The 16,659-nt window shown below is 35.5% G+C and overlaps 1 protein-coding gene across 10 annotated transcripts in view; it reads left to right on the forward strand.

The window, feature by feature from the left end:
• The window catches only part of CDC42BPA (CDC42 binding protein kinase alpha), a 331,226-nt gene that overhangs the window by 99,818 nt on the left and 214,749 nt on the right, over positions 1–16,659 (forward strand). For 9 of the 10 annotated variants that reach the window (XM_054467753.2, XM_054467687.2, XM_054467761.2 and 6 more), the window contains 2 exons: positions 7,518–7,601; positions 14,845–14,940. In XM_054467753.2, the coding sequence (XP_054323728.1) occupies positions 7,518–7,601; positions 14,845–14,940 (180 nt within the window). Of the gene's footprint in view, positions 1–1,399; positions 1,558–7,517; positions 7,602–14,844; positions 14,941–16,659 lie in introns of all 10 variants that reach the window. The other variant, XM_063671658.1, reaches the window with a different exon arrangement.

A 16,659-nucleotide genomic window follows, 5' to 3' on the forward strand; every position in this document is an offset into this window, starting at 1 on the left:
GTTAGGACTGCAGGTAGATTTGAGGGTTCAGCTGAGATTGAGCTATGGAAATAAAAAGCAACAATAAAAAGACAAAGTATATATATATTCTTATATATATTATTCCTTACATAATATATATATCCTTATATATAACCTTGTTTTATATATATCCATATATGTATGTATACATATATGTATATCCATATATGTATGTATACATATATGTATATCCATATATGTATGTATACATATATATGTATATCCATATATGTATGTATACATATATGTATATCCATATATGTATGTATACATATATATGTATATCCATATATGTATGTATACATATATATGTATATCCATATATGTATGTATACATATATATGTATATCCATATATGTATGTATACATATATATGTATATCCATATATGTATGTATACCATATATGTATGTATATCATATATATCTCCATATATGTATGTATATCATATATCTCTCCATATATGTATGTATACATATATCTCTCCATATATGTATGTATACATATATATATAACACATGACTTTTTTTCATTAAAGAGACTAAAAAAAAGGGAATTGAAAAATTACTTATAGTTGCTCATTAGGATATGTAAGGCAGTTAGTTAAGGACAGCCAAATTTGCTCTGCTGTCCTGATGCTTGGAAGAATTAAAGAATGGAGTACAGGGCTGGGGAGTTGGTGGCAGCAGATAGCAGTCCAGCAATCCGTCAAGTCCTGCCTGGTCACAGGTCAGTGCCATTTAAACTTCCAGGATCAAGTCAGAGCACTTGACGCATGACTGATAGTATTTGAGATTTAGTGTGAGGTGTCTTTTAAAATTTTTTTTGGTGTGTTCTTGCTGTATGTGTGTATTGATTAAAATATGTAAAATAAAAGCAACAGGTTACTGGTAATTAACTCTTATTTCAAGACAGAATTGATTTTGTATAGAAAGTTAGTATTGGCTGGATTATGAGCTTTACTGCTTATTCATTCCTGATGAAAATATCTCTGCTGGGCTTACATACCCTGTAGTGTTTATGAACTAGTAGGTTTAGAAATGAAGAGACCCTAGAGAGATAATCATTTCCTCCAAGATGTTTTGTCTTCTACCAGGAATTTGTCAATAGATATATAGGCCCAATGGATAGGCTCACCTCTGCATGAATGTTTAATAGGAGCATTTCTATCAGTTATGCTCTTTCTTAAAAAAAAAAAAAAACCATGAAAATAAATGCATCATTTATGTAACTCTTATAAGAAATGCATAAATCGTGGGAAACAGTGAGCAAGATATAATTGAAATTCAGCAGCTCAGTGAGTTACGAACCTTCTCTCTACAACTCAATTGTGTTAGTTACTGCTTAACTTAACGCTGGGTTTTCCTTTTTGCTTTCAGGAAAACCTTTAACTTACGCCCTGGGTGTTGCCTGTCAACAGTTTCCTGGTGGCTCACCGCTTCTGCCTGCTCCAGCCTTGCTCCGGCAGCTTCAAGGCTTCTGGGCTTCAGAGCTTGTTGTGAAAGCTTGCTGCTTTGGCCTGCTACCCCTGCTTCAGGTGTCAAAAGCTTTTAATTAGCTTGCTTCCTCTAATTACTTTAACTAGGCCCTTACGTGTCTGCATAATCCAGTTCTAGGGTCTGAAAGGAGAATTACCTTTAGCCATTCATTCTTCTTTAAAAAATCTTTTACTTTGGCTCTCCTGGCATTCATGGGAGAGTAAGAAGTTATATTGCATGATTCACCTTTGATGGTGCTAGTCTTCAGTCTGTAGGGGCAAACTGGTGTGAGCATACTGTATTTTATAGCCAGTGTTTGTTCTGATTGGTTGATGCCCATGCTGTCCCAGTTTTAAAGCATTTTGACTATTGCTACTGAATATATAAATTGTGTCTCCATAGAAAGGCTATCTCTAGCTGGTTTAATAAACTCTTTGTAGTGTTTTTAGTTTGCTTATTAAAGATAAAATTTAATTCCCTCTCCCATTTTTAATATTTTGAACACAAATTGGTTGCTCACAGAACAGTTTTTAAAAACGCAGATACAGTGATTTCTATACATTTTGTAATGATCACCATTAACGTGTCAGTAGGTATCAGAATTACAGGTATGATGAATGGGAAGAGCTCTTCAGTACTTATATAACTATTTAGTACTTAGAGCAGTAAAGTATACTAGCTCTCTTATCAGACAGCCAGGTACATATTCTGGTTCTATTACTTATTAATTTTGTCACTATGAGTAAGTTAATTAACTTCTCCAAACATTAGTTTACTAATTTAAGTGGGGATTGTAGAATCTGCTTTAGATTGCTGTAAGGATTAAATGAGGGGTAATATATGTAATATGCTTAGCTCAGTGCTAGGCACAGAATAAGCTTTTTATAAATAAGAGTTATTTTTTGTTATTTTATTATTATTAATCATAAATGATAGTAGATGATATGTAGGGGAAATTAAAAGGTGAAAAAGACAATAAGTAGTGAGCAGCAACAGATAAAAGATAATAAAGGCCAAGTTGTGAAGTCAGGACTTCGATGCCTGTTAAGAGAGCAGAATGATCTGGAATAAGCTGATAGATGTTTAATAAATCACAAAATACACAGTTGTATCTCTTTTGTCATAATACCTTATTTTTGAGTTTTAGTGTCAGTTTGGTTGTATACTTGCAGCTGAGAATATTGATGCCGTAAACTTTGCATGTATATACACCCACATAGATTACCAGTCATTCATCATTAATTCAGCTGATGTTTATTGAGTACCTATAGATTCCCAATTACTAGGTGTGTACTAGTGAACAAATAGGAAAAAAAAATCCCTGCCCTCATTAGCTTGTATTGTAGTGAATGAAGCAAACAATGAACAAAATACATGAATAGAATACATAGTTCATGAAATAATGATAACTAATGGTAAAGGGAAGCAAAGAAATGGGTTAGAAAATGTCAAGGGGTAAAGTGACATTTCATTGAAGGAGTGAGAGAGAAAGCTGTGTGGCTTCGTGGGGCTAGAATATTCCAGGCCTAGGGATCAACAAGTGCAAAGGCTAGTTGGGATTGAGTGCGGTGATCATTATAGCTGGAGCAGAGTGAACCAGGGGGAGAGTAGCATGAGGTCAGGGAAGGTGGAGGGCCAGAACACGTTGGCCCTATAAGGCATAGTAAGGATTTTGACTTTTACTTGGAGCGAGATGGGAAACCATTGGAAGCTGTGGGGCAGAGGATTGTCATGATCTGAGCTACATTTCAAGAGGATCAACTGTGGCTTCAGTGCTGAGGTTAGATTGTGGGATGAGAGGGCAGAAGTAGAGAGGTCAGGTAGGACAATCCAGGCAAGATTTTCTTTTCTTTTTTTTTTTTGAGACAGAGTCTCACTCACTTCAGCCCGGGCTGAAGTGCAGTGGCACGATCTCAGCTCACCGCAACCTCCGTCTCCCGCGTTCAAGCAATTCTCCTGCCTCAGCCTCCCTAGTAGCTGGGATTACAGGTGCCCGCCACCACACCCAGCCAATTTTTGTATTTTTAGTAGAGATGGGGTTTCATTATGTTGGCCAGACTGGTCTCGAACTCCTGACCTCAGGTGATCCACCCACCTTGGCCTCCCAAAGTGCTGGGATTACAGACATGAGCCATGTAATGGTAGCTTGGAATGGGTTGGAACAGAGGAGGTATGGTGAATGAATTCTTACTATATGCAGGAAGACTAGATTTATAGAACTCCGTGGCAACTGTTTCTGTATTCTACAACCTGTAACTTAAGAATGAACATAAAAAACTGTTACAGCATTCTGTAACTGCAATTTGTAACTAGTTTGTAGCTTCAAATGATAATACATTCTGTTTAAGAACTGATTTGTATACATTTGTCACTTGGTGATTATTTCTGTAGTGTTTACAGAAATAATTCTTGAATTATTATTACAGGTTTTCTAACATCATGTTTTTACTATGAAGTCTTTCAAGACATTGCTAGCGTTTTTAAAAATACATCTTTGTTCTGTGTTAAACTATAGTCTTGTAGTTCATACTAAATGTACTTTTAATTTTGATCAAGCTAAACAAGAAAGGACATTTTAACAGACTACACTTTTACATGTTAAGCTATGGTTCTTGAAAATACAGGACCTGAGGTTAGAGTTCTGAGAGAATCCTCCTCTTCTTGATTTTTAGCTACTGAAGTGAATATCAATATGACTTGCAGTGTTAAAGGAGAAAAGCAAGATCAGTTTGATTTTATTTTATTACTTTGTAAGCCTCATATTCTTTTCTCATCATTTATCAATTCGATAATTCAAGAATATTTCCTGAACTGACTTTTATTTCACCACACTCACCTTATTCCAGAAAAGATTTTAGGTAGCTCATGAAACTTTGAAAATGTTTTCCACCCTGCAGCAGCCTGGCATTCCTGATGACCACACACATGTGTAGTCTCATTTTAGCCCTGATCAGTTACACCACAATACCTTGATAATTAGCGGTCATTTCATGACCAGGATGTGATGTGTGGTATCCCATACTACCTCATTCCATGCTTCAAATTTATGTGTTTTATATAGAAAATGTAGAAAAGCAAGTAGAAATTGCATCACTTAGAAATACCTGATCTTTTGATAAAGCATAGAAATTTATGGTACATGTTTTATGTGTGTGTATATATAGAGAGAGAGAGAAAAAAAGTCACAGTGTACATACTTTAATAAACTTATTTGTTTAACATTATACTGTGAACTTTTCCCTATTAACATTCCTCAGTAATTTTTCAAGTGTATGAGTAATTTTTCTGTCATACTGTGAGATACCATATTTAGTCAAATTGATCATGTAGACTATTTAAGTTCATTTCAATATTTTCCTATTGAAAACCACACTGTGGTGAATATTGTGGCTTAGTTTTTATTTGTATATAGATATATTCATTTGAGGGTATTTCTATCCATATTTCTATGTAAATATATTTGTCATAAGTCTAAAATTACAGAAAGTTAGAAATTAAAGAGATAAAAGATTTTTTATTTTGGTAGTTAAACCGAAGAAATTGAGAGTTATATTCTTTGCCACGTATTAGAGGTAGAGTTGGCAGTGAAGAGATTGGGCTGTAATGTGCTTAGTGCAATGCCTGGCACATAATCATAGCTAACACTTATTGAATGCTTACTAAGCGCCAGACCCTTGAAAAACTTAAAAATATTTTTCACCCTGCAGCAGCATGGCAGCCCTGATGACTGCACAGGTGTGTAGAATGGGTCTCATTTTGGCCCTGATCAGTTACGCCACAATACCTCAACAATTAGTGGTCAATAATCCCAAGTACAAGGATTATACTTGTATTAATTTTTCAAATCTTTACCACAATGATATAAGTATTGTTATTAACCCCGTGATCATGACAAGGACACTGAAGTATTGAAAGGTTAAGTTTTTTGCCTAGAGTTATAAAGCTAAGGACAAAACTAGGATTCAAACCCAAGTAGTCTGGCTTCAGAATCCATGCTATCACCACTCCCCAAAACAGCCACAATAAATGTTAGGTAAGTGTTTGAGTGTTAAATAAATATTAGGCATCATCATTATTCCTACTGCACAGTTGTATATTCCAGAGGTTGTTTTGGTTCCAATATTTTTGGATTTTAGAAAGATAATTTAGTTTGTATACTCTATTTTATATAACATTCCCATTGGGGTTTGGAGCAGCACTTCATAAACAGATACATTCACATTTCTTCAATGAAGCATGTTTGTTTTTATACTAAGTGAGATTAAAAAGCAAGAATATTAATAGCCTGATGTCACTACATGCTGCCAAATGAGTTATGAAAACCTTTTGTCTTTTAGAATTGCAGATAAGGGATTATGGACCTGTATAAAACTCTTACCATAGTGCCTGGCATTTAGAACACACTCCTCCTTCTACTAGATCTATACTAGTAGTATTGGGTGGGTACTACTACTACCACTACTGTTATTAGTAGTTATCATCAGATGCATACTTACAGAAAACTGGTGAACTGTAGAGTACTGCTAGTACTTTTCTCACATTGTGACCTTAGTAGGGGAAGATACCTAAGTTTTGGAGTCTTTCAGCTATTCTTCCCTCAATCAGAATAAGAGGGTGTAAGTCATAACGTTCTGTGTGTTTTCCCCGCCCTAAATTTAGTCTTGTATAGCTTAGTGCTCCTGTGCCTCTGTCCATGTGCACTCCCAATTGTGCAGGGTTTGATTTTAGAGTCTAATCTGCAGTAGCTCAAGTGGTGTGTTCACCCCTTCAGAGATCTTAGTGAAATAATGTTTCAAGTTTTTCCTTATTCTTTATTACAGCCCTCTTTATGAGCCCATTGGGAGAACAATTTAATTGTTTGAAATTGAGATACTTCCTTTTCTTTCTCATCCATTTTAATTGATGAAAAACTATAATCACAGTCATAACCACTTATAACAATTACCAAGAAATATTTAGTATTTATACACTTACTGTAATTACATGGTCATGTTACTTTTATTGCAGTCTGATCTAAATATAAATTTATTAAATAACCTTGATATGCACATTTGCTATTAAGTTTTTTTTTTTTTTTTTGCACTTGAATTTAAACCTATACTCTGTTTTTGGAAATATCCCATTGAACAGCAGTTTGAAGATCTGCTGTATATGGTTTGACCTCCCTGTCTGCGTATTAGGGTAGCATTTCTCTTCCTCCCCACCCACCCCCAGTAACTGGAAGCATCCTCGTTCAGCCTTTATTTTCCTCTTTTGTAGGCTAGCCTCTGGCCTATGGCAAATCCAATGGGCTGGAAGTGGTCTTACAGATTATCTGGTTAAACTGAAGCAGAGAGAGAGAGAGAGAAATGTAATCAATTTGTTGAGAGTGAGAAAGGGATTTTATTTATTGTGTTTGATAGTTTTTGATCCGCAATTGAAATATAAAATACAGAAATAAATGTTCCTTTTTTTTCTTTTTGGAAGGGCTGTGTAAAGTTTAGTTTTTGTAAAATTGTTAGTTTTAATTGCTCTCTATGCGTATGTATATGCGTGTATGTGGTTTGGGGGTTATGGTATAGTATATAACAGTATGTGATATGAAAAATGGATCATTTTCAGTTTATTTCATATTGTTTGATCCTCACAGAACATATTTGTTTTGGCAGCTGGCCTTCCTTGTAACATAGTGTTGGAATTTTGCATGCATTATTTAATAAGCTCTAGTTCTTTCCTGTTGAACATTTTGTTCAGTTTCTTAGTGATAGTAGATATTGAGTTTGAATTCCAGGGCAGAAAACTTGGAAAGGGGGCTATAATGTATAATTACCAACTAATACAGTGTTCACAAATACAATTATTAGTTTGGCACATGTTCACTAACTTTTTCATCTGGCAACATTATTTAATTTAGGATCTTAGGATTTGAACTGCGTTTACATTAATTGGTATTTATTTTTTTACAGAGAGGAAAAAGGAAAATGGATGGCTGAAAAAATTGTCATTATTTTAAAATTTATATTTCCTTTATCTTTTCTAGGTTGCTGTAGTAAAACTAAAAAATGCAGATAAAGTATTTGCCATGAAAATATTGAATAAATGGGAAATGTTGAAAAGAGCTGAGGTAAGAGTCTTATGTATTGGAATATATAAATATTTTAGAAATATTTTTCAGGAACTATAAAATTACATACAGCTCATTAAATATTACTTGGTAACATTTTGTCTATGATGACATTTTTTAAGGCATAAAAGACAAATTCGACACAATTGTGATATAATTATGATAAAGGTTACAATCCATAATGCTAATTTAATATTAGTGGAATACTAAATGGAAACCCTTGTAATGTGGGGCTTATGCAGCTATATTTAAAGGATGTCTGCAAACTACTTTCTTTTATAGAAAGACATTTTGTAGTGGTTGATTTCTAACGTGACATAACTTGTTTATATTATTCTGTATTTATCTGTATTCTGCTACAAAAAAAAGTCAGCAGCAGTTTTCAACATGCCCTCTAGAAATTCTGTTTAATGCTGATTATGCAGTCACTTTGTGTTTTGTTTTATATTACAAGAGTTGTAGTAAAATCTAGTAGTGCAAGAACTGCCTGCATTTTTATGTAGATTTGAGGGAAGGATTGGCTGGAGTGATGTTAAAAATATCCAGCAGCTGGTATGGCCTGGTCAGAACTGATGTCACACATAGATTTGGGGTGGAGTTCTGGGGGGTCCTCTGCTGTGCTGTATCATGGTGAAGGGTTGAATGGGATAGGCATTCTGGGGCTTCAGGGAAGCAGAACTTAACTGGTGTAGAATTCTGTCAGTATTTTAGCTGGTAAAAGGTGATACTGACGAGCAGGCTGAGTAATAGCCCTGGAAGTTGGTAAGATCAGTAAGAAAATAACGAGAAATTCACCTTTAGAAATCTTTATCTGTCAGTACTTGTAGCAACCCAAAGATGAACAAACGTAAAGGGAAAAGCAAAAAGGGTTCCCATGATGGTAGTGAAAGTAAATACTTCATTATTTATTTTTTTGGAGAAATTTGAAAACATGAAGAAACTAATAATCACTTTTGTTCTGTTACCCAGAATTAATAACATTTTGGCCAAGTTTTTGCTTTTAGGTTTTTTTTAAAAACTAAAAAAAGAGAACAAAAACCCTCAGAAGTGAAGCACAAATATGTTCTTTGTAAAACAAATAATAGCATATTACAGATAAAGCCAAAGTGTTCTTTCACCACCCAAGTCCATCCTTTCTCTAACTCCCAGAGGTCATTATTACTTTTACAATACTATTTCTTCATTAAACTTTTTTTTTTGTTTTTATATATTTAGGAGATGCAGGTGCAGATTGCTTACATGCATATATTGCATTGTGGTGAAATACCCATCTAGTGAACCCATCACCCAAATAGTGAACATTGGACCCAATAGGCAACTTGTCAACCCTCACACCCTTCCCACCCTCCCACCTTTTGTAGTCTGCAATGTATTATTCCACTCTGTATGTCCATGTGTACTCATGGTTTAGCTTCCACTTATAAGTGAGAACATGTGGTATTTGGCTTTCTGAGTTTTTTCACTTAGGATAATGATCTCCAGTCCCATTCATGTTGCTGCAGAAGATAAGATTTCATATATGTATTCATGTGTATATATACACACATACATACATACATACATATATGTATACACACATCACATTTTCTTCAGTCCTGCATTAATGGACAGCAAGATTGATTCTATGACTTTGCTATTGGGAATAGTGCTGTGATAAACATATAAGTATAGGTATCTTTTTGATAATAATGATTTTTTTTCCTTTGGGTAGATACCCAGTAGTGGGATTGCTGGATGGAATGGTAGTTCTGAGAAATGAGATACTGTTTTCCATAAAGATTATACTAATTTACATTCCTATTAATAGTGTATAATTGTTCCTTTTTATCTGCATCCCCCCAGAGGTAATTATTGTATAGTAATATCCTGTTTGACAAAGTATCTGGGAGCTTTAATGTCACATGTATCACTGGGATATGTACCACTGTCCATTATATTCAACACCTTAGTTTTTACTTTTAATTTCCCTAAGACTGAATTGCCTTACTGTCACTGGTTGGATTTCTCAAGGAGTAAATACCGAGATTGAGTTTATTGTGCAGATATTTGTTAGGGATTTCTTTTGAGAAATCCCTACCTGTAGAAGGGAAGGGAGGGAAATAGGATTTGTAAAGTTGTCCCATCAGCCTCAGTTGATTCCACTGGGAGCTCTGTAGCAGAAATGGCTCTTGAGAAGTGTCCTACATTGGATCAAAATGTCTAGACCTTTATACACCTGCATCTACTAGTCAGTGGACATGGGCTACCCCTGAAGGACATGGCCTTGGACTGCTAGGCTTTCTTCAGCTGATGCAAACCCTGAACGTGTGACAGCATTCCCAAACTATTTGAGAAAACTTTTATCTTTTAGGCAGAAATTCTACATTGAAACTTTTAAGGAAGAATTCACTTTAAAATAGAAATTGTATTTCTATTCTTGAATAAGCAGATCTTTTTAAAAACAAAAACATTTCTAAGAATCCTTCTGACCATGACTTACCCAACTTTGGAAAACAAGACCTACCAGTGATGCTTAATAAATTACAAATGAGCAGCAAAATTTCTTGTTTTTTGTGTATTGTTGATGCTTTAAAACAATTTTTTCAGAGGTTTATGTCCAACTTATTTACCTTATTCTGTTTCAAGCGATATGTCAAATATATAATTAATGAGATACGGGTTACTCAAAGGTGCTAGGAAGCCTCCTCTCTTTCTATACCTGGGCAGAAAGGTATAATAATATAATAATTGTCTAATAATTTCACAGGTTTATCATTTACAAACTTTGCTAGTTTATCACCAGTAACTCTACAAGTTCATCATTTGCAGACTTTGCTAGTTTATCAACAACCTCCTAAATTAACGAATTAACTACTGCTCTCAATCTGTTCTGTAAATTTTACTTCTTCACGTTTGTTCTGTGAGTACTGACTTTGCTCATTAAGAGATGTCCTTACTCATTTCATGAGGAGATGCAGTATAGTTTACAGAAACACTCACTGTCTTGAGAGTTAAACCTTTCTATAAAACCTTTTAAAAATATTTTTTTTTTATTTATTGAGGCAGAGTCTTGCTCTGTTGCCCAGGCTGGAGTGCAGTGTTAGGATCTTGGCTCACTGCAACCTCTGCCTCCTGGGCTCAAGGAATCCTCCCACTTTAGCCTGGGACTACAGGCACATGCCACCACACTCAGCTAATTTTTGTATTTTCTGTAGAGATGGGGTCTCACTATATTGCTCAGGCTAGTCTCAAACTCCTGGGCTCAAGTGATCTGCCTGCCTCGGCCTCCCAAAGTGCTGGGATTACAGGTGCGAAGCCACTGCACTGGGCTGAGAGTTAAACCTTTCTAAGGCTCAATTTTCTCATGTATAAACTGAAGATAATAAGGTCTCCTAAGTAGGGTAACAGTATATCTTAGTTTATCTGTGACAGTGCTGATTTATGCCTATTGTTTTATTAGTTTTTCTATTGTTGTTATCCTTGTTTGGCTATTTTTATAATTGTTACTGTTAGTAAAGCAGTACACAAAGTAAAAAATGAACAAATGCAAGTTCCCTTTTCTCCCTCAAATACCCCCAGTCCTTCTGTCTTAAGTAGATCATTAGTAAGGGTTTCTTATTTATCCTTAACAGAAAATTTTTTGAGACAGAGTCTCACTCTATTGCCTAGGCTGGAGTGCAGTGGCATTGATAGGAATCATTTAATAGCTAGATATTTATGGATAAAATCATATGATGTCTGGGGTTTGCTTAAAAATATGTATATGCTCCTGTGTGTGTCGTGCTAGGGGATGGTAGCAAGTAAGTGAGGATCTAAATGAAATAAGATTGACCAAGAAAATAATTGTTGAAGTTGAGTACATTAGTAGGAGGGAGTTTTTATACTAGTTTTTCTACCCTTGTATACGTTTGAAATTTTGTATCATAAATAGTTTATATTGTTTATTTTCTTATTTTAATTAATGTTTTTGAAGAGACAGAGTCTTGCTCTGTGGCCCAGGCTAGAGTGCCATGGTGTGATCATAGCTCACTTCAGCCTCAAACTCCTAGGCTCATGTGATCTTCCTGCCTCAGCCTTCCAAGTAGCTAGGACTACAGAGATGCTTGCCACCAGCCTGGCTGATTTTTTTTTTTTTTTTTTTTTTTTTTTTTTTTTTGCCTGTAGAGACAGGGTCTTGCTATGTCGGGCAGGCTGGTTTCAAACTTCAGACCTCAAGCGATCCTCTCACCTCACTTCCCAAAGCATGGGACTGCAGATATGAGCCACCACTCCTGGCCTATTATTTTTATTTTTTAATAATAATTTTTTTAGTTAAACAGTTTGGCGTAGATTAGAACTCAAAGTTTAATATGTTCTGTTGACTAAAGTCTTTGGAGCTTTTTTAAGTTTTGAGTTATTAGTCAAATTAAATAATGAATGTTTGTTTAATTCTAGCTAGAATGTTTATAAAATTTCAGATTGCTATTATAGTGAGATAAAGCCAGGAGAAAGTAGTCTCCTAGGCTCTGACAATCTTTACAAATTCTCTAAAATGTTAGCAGTAAACCATAACCTCAGGTCGGTTAAATCATAAAACAGGACTTAGTAGTAAGTATGTAAAGTGCTTTCTGTTTTCCCGTTAGAAAGAACCAGAGCGGCAGGGCGCGGTGGCTCACGCCTGTAATCCCAACACTTTGGGAGGCCAAGGCGGGTGGATCACGAGGTCAGGAGATCAAGACCATCCTGGCTAACACAGTGAAACCCCATCTCTACTAAAAATACAAAAAATTAGCTGGGCCTGGTGGCACTCACCTGTAGTCCCAGCTACTCAGGAGGCTAAGGCAGGAGAATTGCTCAAACCCGGAGGCGGAGGTTGCAGTGAGCTGAGATGACACCACTGCACTCCAGCCTGGGCGACAGAGCGAGAAAAAAGAACCAAAGCATAGTGTTGTATAGATTTTAGTAATTTAATTGTTTTGTGGATCATGGCTGTTGAATTTATCTTGTGGGAAATAATAATCACTTATTATATGTAGCATACTGTGTGATAATATTTTTAGTGTATCTGGAATATGGTGTAGCCATTAAGAAAAAATTAGGTAGATTTCTATGTACTGATATGGAAGGATGTTCAAATTCATTGTTACTTGAAAAAAAAAAAAAACAACTTACAGAGCACTATAATCTCATTTGTATAAAGACCAAAAAATATAGGGGAGGTGGGATACCATGTGAATATATAATCTGTGTGTGTGTGTGCACGTGTGTGCACATGCATGCTTATATAGACACAGATTTTCTGAGGATTTTGACCAAAGAGTTAATAATGGTAACCTCTGGACACAACAATTGGGCAATGAAACTATGGAAACATGACTCAGGGAGACTTTTACTTTCTTAGAGTTATCTTTGAAGTTTCTGTCATAGTGTTATTTTTGTTTCTTTTTAGTTAAAAATTAAAGATAATGTATTACAAAATTATGATACATAAGATTGATTTTTAGGCTGGGTGTGGTAGCTCATGCCTGTAATCCTAGCGCTTTGAGGGGGCTGGAAGATTGCTTGAGCCCAGTAGTTCGAGACCAACCTTAGCAAGATAGTGAGACCTCGTCTCTAGAAAGAAATAAAAAAATTAGCTGGGCATAGTGGTGTGCACCTGTAGTCCCAGCTACTCGAGAGGCTAAGGTGGGAGGATCACTTGAGCCCAGGAGCCTGGGCTGCAGTGAACTGTGATTGTACCACTGTACTCCAGCTTGGGCAATAGAGTGAGATCCTGTCTCAAAAAAAAAAAAAAAAAGTTAAAAAATTATTTTTTATTTTTGTTCATATATTTCTAAGGTTCTTTGGGATATACTTTTATAGTAGTGGAAGTGTATTCTCAGAATAAACTACAACTTTAAAAAATCAATTTGAAAAAACAATCCATTAGAGAAAATGGACAAGGGAAGTGAACAATTAAAAGACAAAGTTCAGGTGTCCAGTAAGTGTACATAAAGGTATTTATCTGCACCTGTAATTAGGAATATGTTAATTAAAGGAATGATATTATTTCACACCCGTCATGTTGGCAACCACTTAAAAGTCTAATAATGTCACATATAGTTGAGGATATGGGGAAAAGCAGAGCTTTCATATTCTGGGTGGAGATAGTAATTGGTATAGCACTCAGGAAAGACAATTGGCTAAATGGTAGAGTTGAAATTTGCATTTAGCATTTCTACTTCTAAGTGTATACAGTGGAGAAACTCTTGCACATTTGTACAAATATGTTTATTCCAACATTGTATAATAATAATACAAAACTGGAAATAACCTGTGTTTCCATGGTTGGGGGTTACTTAAATAAATTATAGTGCATTCAAACAATGGTACGCCATAGCAGTTAAAAGAAGAACAGTCATTCTTGAGAAAAAAAAATCAAATTGCAAAAGGATAAAATTATACCATTCACATAAAGTTTTTTGTTTTTGTTTTCTTTCTTTCTTTCCTTTTTTTTTTAAGGCAAGGTCTCACTCTGTCACCCAGGTTGGAGTGCGGTGGTGCAATCTTGGCCCACTGCAACCTGTGCCTCCTGGGTTCAAGCAATTCTCCCGCCTTAGCCTCCTGAGTGGCTGGGATTACAGGTGTATGCCACCACACCCTGCTAATTTTTGTATTTTTGTTAGAGACAGGGTTTCGCTATGTTGCCCAGGCTGGTCTTGAATTCCTGTGCTCAAGCAATCTGCCCACCTTGGCATCGAAGAGTACTGGGATTATAGGCGTGAGCCACTGTGCCCGGCCCATGAAAATTTTCAAAACACAAAACAAATCTGTTGTTTGTAGACATATACATGTGTGATCAAGCCATATAATTGGACTATCCACTGACTTCAGATTATTAATTACAGCAGGGGAGAAAGGGAAGAGAATGGGTTCGCAGTTTGGAGTAGGAAGGGTACAATTTACATCTTATTTCTTTAAAAAGATCAGAAGTAAATATGGCAAAATGTAGACATTTATATTATCTGGATGGTGGGTTGGTCCATGGTTCTTAAATTATTCTGTGCGTTTTTCTCATTGTTTTGAACTATAAAAGTATTTTTTAATATGAAATATATTTTTAAATGGTACTATTCCAGTAGCCCAGTTTCTGAGGGTGGTTTGAAACTTGTGTTATTGAAATGTCTTATAATACCAGGTGTATTCCTTTTCCAGAACAGAAATAATATAATAAACATAGTAATTCTTTGTATATTTCCTAGTTTTACATAAAGTATGCTCTAAAAATTTTCTTTTTGCGTTTCAGACAGCATGTTTTCGTGAAGAAAGGGATGTATTAGTGAATGGAGACAATAAATGGATTACAACCTTACACTATGCTTTCCAGGATGACAATAACTTAGTAAGAATCATTTTTGTATTTCTATATACTTACTGTTTTTTGTTGGAAGAATTAGCATTATTTTTATTTAAGCATTGTTTGAATGTAGGTTTCATACAGAAAATTAACTGCATTTCACACAGGGTAAGTTGTTCACTTGATATGTGGTGTTTTTTTTTCTCCCTGGAAATGTGATACCTTTTCATTGGAATTCTTTATGCTTTTTAATAAGCAAGTCATAGCTAAATCCAAACATTTAATTCCTATTGGTTAAGTTCTATAGAAGGTCTTCAGGAGTTTTTCATGACACCTTTAATACCAGTACCATTCCTCTTCCCTTGTTCCTGTTGAAGTCCAGCTAGTACTTTAAAATTGTGCTCAAATTCATCTTAAAATAATCATTTCCAGAATTTCCCACTGAAATTAATCTTTCTCATCTCATTCTAACTTCACATTTTTAAATTATTTTTATTACATAACACATGTATCTCTGATTTTTTTTGATACAACTTAGAAAACATTTAAATAGGCCAGATGCGGTGGCTCACGCCTGTAATCCCAGCACTTTGGGAGGCCAAGGCTGGCAGATCATGAGGTTAGGAGACTGAGACCATCCTAGCTAACACAGTGAAACCCCGTCTCTACTAAAAATACAAAAGATTAGCTGGGCGTGGCAGTGGGCGCCTGTAGTCCCAGCTACTCGGGAGGCTGAGGCAGGAGAATGGCCTGAACCTGGGAGGCAGAGCTTGCAGTGAGCTGAGATAACGCCACTGCACTCCAGCCTGGGTGACAGAGCGAGACTTGGTCTCAAAAAAAAAAAGACATTTAAATACGTTACATGGACTGTACCATCTTTAGCTAAAATAAAATTAAAGGTTTTTCCAACCCCACTGGAAACAAGGAAAAAAATAAAGGTTTATGCAACTCTGTAATGCTCATGGGGTTTATCTGATTTCAGGCCAGATCTAGGTGTTCAAACAATGTCATTACTCATCTTTTATATCCCTTACATGCTTATAGAGTATAATAATGTTTTTTTAAACTACAGATTGTGACCCATTAGTGGATAACAAAATCAATTAAGTTAGTTACAAACAGCATTTTTTTTCTTTCTTTCTTTCTTTTTTTATTTGCTGGATCTTGCTCTCTTGCCCAGTTAGAGCTAACTGCTGTTTCTGACTCCTGGGCTCAAGCAGCCCTCCCACCTCAGCCTCTTGAGTAACTGGGACTACAGGTGTGTGCCACTGTGCCCCACTAACTTAATTTTTTTGTTGTTGTTGTTAAGAGGGGTCTCAGTTTGTTGCTCAGGCTCTTCTTGAACTCTTGGCTTCAAGTGATCCTCTCAGCTTGACCTCCTAAGGTGTGTGGATTACAGGCATGAGCCACCATGCCCAGCCATAAGCAACATTTTTAAAGATTAAACAGAATAGAAAATGACAGAGTTCATGACAAGTAGGTAGTAAGAGTGAATATGGTCTCATGACACATTTCTTTTATAATATACTGAATTATCATATAAGCCATATATATTATTGTGGGTTATAGTGAGAATTGTGTAAAAACCATAGCATAGAGTTTTGTGTGTGCTAGATGCATAGTTGTTAAATTGAATAGAATGATGTTTTAACTGGATTTATTATACTTAATATACAAAATTTTAGGGATGAATGTATCATGCAAATATAATCTGCATGGGTTTGTTAACAACATTTGTAAGAGCAAATTAAAACACATCCCACA

The sequence above is a fragment of the Pongo pygmaeus genome, chromosome 1 (assembly GCF_028885625.2).
Source record: "Pongo pygmaeus isolate AG05252 chromosome 1, NHGRI_mPonPyg2-v2.0_pri, whole genome shotgun sequence".
Taxonomy (NCBI): domain Eukaryota; kingdom Metazoa; phylum Chordata; class Mammalia; order Primates; family Hominidae; genus Pongo; species Pongo pygmaeus.